The sequence below is a fragment of the Nicotiana attenuata genome, chromosome 6, assembly GCF_001879085.1.
Source record: "Nicotiana attenuata strain UT chromosome 6, NIATTr2, whole genome shotgun sequence".
NCBI classification, from domain to species: Eukaryota; Viridiplantae; Streptophyta; class Magnoliopsida; order Solanales; family Solanaceae; genus Nicotiana; species Nicotiana attenuata.
In genome coordinates this window covers 17,615,824-17,623,015 of record NC_031994.1, presented here as the reverse complement: position 1 = coordinate 17,623,015, position 7,192 = coordinate 17,615,824, and the positions used below count along the sequence as shown (strand labels likewise).

The following is a 7,192-nucleotide window of genomic DNA, read 5'->3' as shown; positions in this document are numbered from 1 at the left end:
TCTTATACTTCTGGGTCCACAAAATTCTGGGTCCACAACACTGTGAGACAAAAAAGATAACTCATACAACTAATATAAGTTATATGAGACACAAAATAAAAAATTTCGTTAAATAGTTACAACTTCAGCTCCACAAGGAGGCAAGGAAAGAAAAACCTTATCAGTAAGAGAAGGAAAGGACACCTTTTTTTGGATCAAGTTATTATTTTTATTTCATGAGCCCCTAAATTGATAGAAATTCAGGCACCAAAAATTACATTATTGCTATCGTTTTCTTTGTTTTGTTTCCTGGTCTCTCAGGCATAGAAAGACATATTTTACAAAAATCCAATGATTGCATGCGATGATATTTTATTTTGAAGGACTTGGATAATAAATTCTAAAAATGGATGGGATAGATGAACAATTTAGTTATTAACTACGGGCAGTTAGATACGAGCACGCAGAGTAAAAAAAAAGCCAAACTAATTACTCGTTCCAATATGATCACGTCGTTCCAATATAATTTTGCGTTATTTTAAATTAAAAAAAATAATAATAGTACAAGTATAAAAATGATCACGTCGTTCCAATATATGACATAGAGGGTGTTTGGCTAAGCTTATAAGCTGGTCAAACTAGCTTATAAGCACTTTTCGGCTTATCTACGCGTTTGGTAAAGTTAAAAGTGCTTATAAGCCAAGTGCTTATAAGTCAAAAATAAGTTAAAAGCAATAAGCTGGTCACCCCCAGTTTATGAATTTTTAGCTTATAAGAACTTTAAGTTTGATCAAGATTTTTACTATTTCATCCTTAAAATATTTCTTTTTAGAACAAAACTCCTACATCGATACTCACTGCCTCAAGTATTCAACCTAAACCTCCCCCCTCCCCCCAACCTCTTTAAGTCTGCAATTTTCATTGTCTATTTAAGATAAACAAATTCTCGATTCCTTTGCATACTTATATCTATGTGATTGTATATTAATCTTTGAACTGTATGTAATAATGAGAACATATCAAATTTTTGGTATATTGCTTTCTAAGTGTTGTGGTGATGAAGACAATGTTTGTTTCTCTTCAAATAATTTGTCCTATTTAGTTTTATTTTTTACTGAGAAACATTTGTTATTAATTATTATAACTTATGATTATATGCTTATCATAAAATAAATTATATTTATTATAAAAATGATCTTATCTAAGCACAATTGTATTTAAATAAAATGACAAATAGAATATTTTGTATTTGAATCGATCTGGAATCTAAAATTTTGAAGAAATTACGCCCTTATAAGTGTAAACAGTTCTAAGGTTATTTAAGTCATTTTAACAGAAAAGGAGCTTATCGGCACTTTTTTATCAAATACTGCAACAACTTATTATCAATTTCAGCACTTGTACCAAAACACGTAACTGCTTATTTATTAAATCAGTTTCAACACTTAAAAGTGCTTTTCAGCACCTAATGCTTATCAGCCACTTCAAATCAGCTAATCCAAACGGGCTCATAATCTGAATCAACACGGAATTTAAGAAAATATTAAAATTTGTGATATTAAATATATTAAAATATTTGTATAGGTGTAAACCGTTTAAAATCTGTGGTAATAAAAGCCACTTACAGACACTTTACGCCCAATCATTCCGGATAACGCTTGCATTCTCTGTATGAAATTTGGAAGTGTGTCTTTCTGTATAAACAAATTTAAAAGTAAAATATGTTGTATAAAGTGAAAATGAGGGAGTATTATTTTCTTTAACCATCTTCGTCAGTCGTCGTATTGAGAATCCATCTTCTTAAGTCGATCAAAGAGCATACCAAAGTTATGAAGCTACCACTTTTTTTAGCTATTATTAATTTGAATGATTTTGAGTGTCACAATTAGGTAGGGGTGTAGATATGGTTGGTTCGGTTTAGATCAAAATCAAACAAAACCAATTATATCGGTTTGGATTGGTTCGGTTTTGTCGGGTTTTCGGGTTTTTCGATTTTTTCGTTACGTGAATATTATTTCAATCTTACTTTATTAAAGCTATAGATAAAATTTTGATAAGTGAATATATGTTTAGTAAAAGTTGAATAAATTGACAAACATATGATCTATTAAAATATTCTAATTGGAGAATTTTTTAAGTAATACATGATAAATATTTTCTTAGTCGTCTAACAATAATTTTTCGTTAAATGTACGCTTTCAAGGCTGAATTAAATAATTAAATATAAAAATCAACATGATACCTAAATAATGATATATTCTATTTAATTTATATTATAGAAATACCATTTCAAATTCGAAAAAGATATAAGAAATCTTGACGTTTGAATATGAAAGAGCAAAGAGATGATTGACACATTTCAATAACACTTGATAAGAAAATGATACAACCCATTATTTAAAGTAAATAAAAATGAATGCACTTCATAGTTTTATTAAATATTACATCACATGAGAGGATCCCAAATATTTTTACATTTATTAAAGAAAATCCAATATAAAATCTTAAAAGTATATATAAAATCATATATTTATGTATATCGCCTCATGTTTTACTCATGTTTCGTGGATTTCGGATGTAAAATATATTAATTTATATTAATTCGTGGTGTTTTTATGTGTAGGAATCATCCAAAGTCAATAGGGGGCGAAAGGTGCGAGATTAGAGCCAAAACGGAGGGAAAATGGGAAATGTTGAATTCCAGCGCCACAGGCAGTGCCCCACGCCACTTGTGGCGCCGTTTACAGAATGTTCAGGAGGCCAGCGCCCTGCCCTGGACGCTGGTGACAGGAATTTCTCCAACTTTGTCAGGGACAAGGTTATTTCAGCCCTAGACCTACCCAACGTGTATAAAAGCAAGACTAAGCCTATTTTGAGAGGGGAGACGCCACTTCGAAGAAAAGATACACACGAGAAACATAGGGGAGTGAGGATATCTCAGTTTTTCTTCATCTTTTCTTAGTATTTTCAATTATCCAACACTTATGAAATTGTTTGATATTATCATGAGTGGCTAAAACCCATAGTTCTGGGGTTGTGATTTAGCCATGAATATTGTTGTTTAACGTTGATTTAACCTTAAGTATAATTCACCAATATATGGTTGTTTCTTCAATATGTGATTAATTGCTTAATTTTCTGGCCATCAGATAGGTTCTATTTACTATCTATGTTATGCTTGGGAAAGTCATGTTTTGATTAGAGAAGAATTGAAGAGAGCGCGATCTTAACTCTGATGGGGGGCGAATTTGTGGTTAGGATAGAAATATACCTAGTCACCGTGCTTAATTAAATATCGTAATCTTAATGCGTTCTTAATAGATTAATTTCATAGGAATATAGGCGTTAATCTATTTTGAATAGGCGAGTTGTACTTCAGGAGAAGGCTACGAGAGTAATTGTTCGATTAATTAACAACCATGAGTGAATTGTATGAAAGGGTTAGTTAACTAGAATACAATAAGATTGGTGAATCGATCACAACCCTAGAATATTTGTCTGTACTGAATATACAACAACCATTTTGCTGCTTGATAATTTAGTTACTAGTTAGAATTATTGTTTAGTATAATCACACTTTTGAACTCGGATTGGCTCGACTGAATAACAATCTTGGTGAATTTAGTGAGTAGTTAATATAAGTCTCGGTGGGTTCGACACTCGACTTATCATTTTATTACTTGTACGACCACGTATACTCGCATGTGCGTTTGGGAGCAATAAGTTTTTGGCGCCGTTGCTGAGGACTTGAATATTGACTACTTTCTAGTTTTTGCTTTAATTATTTATTTCGTCAAGTCTAACGTTTCTTAATTGTTGCTCTGCTCTCAAGAACTTTGATTGAATGCGAAGGGTCAGAAGCCAGGATAGACTTCAAGGCTTTGACCCCGAAGCTGAGAGAACATTTCACAGGAGGTTGAGGGAAGCAAGGGACACAAATTATCTTCAGGCACTCGTCAATTTCCTGTGAACATGGCAGAGGAGCAACATATGATTTTTCAGGAGGTAGCGATGCCCAGCATTGCTAATGCCACCTCCAGCATTGTGAAGCCCGGAATCACTAGTCACTTTAAGCTGAAACAGATCATGATCCAGCTACTACATGCGAATGGGCAGTTTATGGGTCTTCCACACGAGGATACAAATAGCACATCCTGAACTTCTTGGAGATTAGTGATACTTGTATCACTAACAGAGTCACTCAGGACTATGTGAAGCTCACACTGTTCCCGTTCTCTCTTTTGGGCAAAGAAAAGCGATGGCTGAAGGTAGAACCAGCTAATTCTATTACATCATGGAATGGCAGGAAATTTTTAGCAAGGTTCTTCCCTTCAGGCAAAACTGCAAAGATCAGAAGTGAGATAGTCGCCTTCAAACAGAAACCGGGGGAGTCTTTATACTCAGCTTGGGAGAGGTTCAAGGGGCTGCTCAGATACTGTCCTCATCATAATCAGACAAATGAAGTGTTAGCTCACTTTTTCGTAGAAGGGCTACATACTGAGACAAAGATTGTGGTAGATGCTGCAGCGGGAGGTCAAGTGTTGGAGAAAAGCTTCTAAGAGATATATGCATTATTGAACAAATTCTCCAAAAGCAATCCTAATTGGTAAGGAGAGATGGGCAAATACACAGTGCAAAATATGCAGGGGTTCTCGAGTTAGATGCCGTCTCCGCATTATCAGCACAGGTTGCCATATTGGCCAACCAAGTCAATTGGATGACCTTGTTTATTAACAAGCAGCAAGCCCGGCCAGTGCAACAGGTTCAAATATTTTGTGAAGTATGTGGAGAAGGTCACATGAGCAATCTATACCCAGCAAATCCAGAGTCTGTATATTTTGTGGGTAATGCAAATCGAGGCCAGGCAAATCAGTATGGGGACACTTACAATCCTAACTGGAGGAACCACACAAACTTTTCTTGGAGTGGAAATCAAGGTGCTCAGAATCAGTACAGGCCACAAGCGCCTCAACAACAATATAGACCACCTCAGGCTGAACAACCTACAAACGCGACGAGTCACCTTGAGGAGATGATGAAGAAATTAGTGGTTAACCAGTAAGCTCAAGCAGCAGCCCACGCTATAGCGATTAGAAATGTAGAGAGACAAGTGTGGCAACTTGCTAGTTCTCAAAATACTCGACCAGCTGGGGCTCTTCCTAGTAATACTGAGCCTAATCCTAATGCTCAAGTCAATGTGGTTACTTTGAGAAATGGAATAGTATTAGAAGAAGTTCCAAAGAAAAAGAAGTATACGGCTAGTCATGAAGGGGAATTAGTTCCCAAGCCAGTTGAGGAGAATGAGAAAGAGAACAAAGGATCAGAGCCAGTAATTATGACAAGGCCGCCACCTCCATTTCCACAAAGACTGTAGAAGCAAAAAGATGATGCTAAGTACAAGAAATTCTTAGATATTTTGAGCCAAGTGCATGTGAATTTGCCTTTGGTGGAAATTTTGTAGGAAGTGCCCAACTATGCAAGGTATCTTAGAGATATTGTGGAAAACAAGCGAAGACATACAGAGTTTGAAACAATTGCACTTACTGAAGAGTGCAGTGCTAGATTTCTGAGTAAACTTGCTCCTAAGTTGAAGGGTCCTGGGAGTCTCACAATTCCTCTGTCTCTTGGAAAATAAGAAGTTGGTAGAGCCCGGTGTGATTTAGGGGCTAGTATAAATTTGATACCATTATCTTTGTTCAAATAACTCGGATTGGGGGTGCTTAAACCTGCTACAAAACAGTTGGCAGATAGGTCACTAGTGATGCCAGAAGGAATTATTGAGGATGTGTTAGTTCAAGTGGAAAAGTTTATTCTTCCTGCTGATTTTATTGTTCTTGATTACGAGGCAGATTAGGAAGTGCCCATTATTTTGGGGCGACCATTCTTAGCTATCTGTGGAGAGATTATTGATGTGAGGGAAGGGAAGTTGAAGATGAGAGTTGACGATGAGGAAATCACCTTTATTCTGTACAAGGCACTTAAGCTCCCTAAGCATTATGAGGACTTGTGCATGATTACTGTGGTAGAATTGAAGGGGATAGAGCAGAGTCCTTATGTGAATTGCAGTGATCCAGATGGGACAACTGAGTTAGAGGAGGTGGTGTTGCAAGCTGAGTGTGTAAAAGTAATTTAGAAAAGAGCCAGAGATGAAAGAGAAGACCTTCCGAGAGCGTGCAAAAATGCTAGACTTCATGGGAGAAGAAGAAGAGAAAGTGCCCAGCCTGAGCAGAGTTGCAGAGTATGGGAAGTCTGAGTACCCAAAGTTGAAGCTTAGGAGCATGTTTGAGCTTAAGTGTAGGGTCGTCCCGACCCTTAATATTGAGGATCATGTCCGAGCTAGGCCCGAGAGGGTCTCAAGGAGTATTTCTCACCCTTGTTTTAATATTTTTCTCTGTGATCATGCATCGAGGACTATGCATAAAATAAGTGTGGAGTGGGGAGGCTACTTTTTGAAGTGTAATTGTACAAAACTGTTTTTTTAATTAGTTTTTCTTTTAGAACTCGTAGTAGACATAGTCTAGGTTCTCAAAAAAAAAATTAGAAAAAGCTCGGACTTTTCCCGACGATGGATCTTTTGGACTATTTTCTTGAGGGATTAAAGTCCGATTAAAAAACACCAAAAAGATTTTTTTTTAGGATAGTTAGGTAGTATCCCTTGGTTTTTCTTGGGCGCCGGTTCTTTTACGAGGGTGAAGCTCGAACCGGGTACTTTATTTTTTTTTAGGAGTAGGTTAGGAAGAAATTAAGTTGCTCTAAGATACCTATTGAAATGTTTGGTGCTGGCACATTAGACTATGGCATGCGCTTTGTCTTCCCGTACATTTGATTTGAATTGTGATGCCTGAGTAAAATAAATAGCCTACTCTGTGACGTCTTTTCTCAGTTGTTTGACTTGTATGCTACATAGTGCATTATTGCTTAAATTTCTCAACTATATGTGCTTGCTTGACTTGAGAGTTGAACAGAACCGTCTTGATTGAGTCATGTGCAATGTGTGTGTGAGGATTTGTAATTTTCTGTGCTATCCTATGTAGTTTAGAACTTGCCCCGTGTGTTAATCGAAGCGATATCACTAAGTTGTGCTAGTCTAGGAGATGACGTAGGCGCTTCTTGCTTGATCATAGATGTGCTCACTACTAGAAATTCGGCAAAAACCGACCAACTTTGGTCGGCAAAAAAACCGTCCAAAAATCGACCAAAGTTGGTCGGTTTT

At 36.4% G+C, this 7,192-nt stretch overlaps 1 protein-coding gene across 1 annotated transcript; it reads left to right on the top strand.

Moving 5' to 3' along the window:
• On the top strand, window positions 2,663–5,614 carry LOC109227660. The gene is made up of 6 exons (XM_019392861.1): window positions 2,663–2,797; window positions 3,892–4,091; window positions 4,175–4,512; window positions 4,626–5,037; window positions 5,107–5,308; window positions 5,441–5,614. The coding sequence occupies exons 1-6, from the start codon at window positions 2,663–2,665 to the stop codon at window positions 5,612–5,614; spliced, it is 1,461 nt and encodes a 486-aa protein (XP_019248406.1).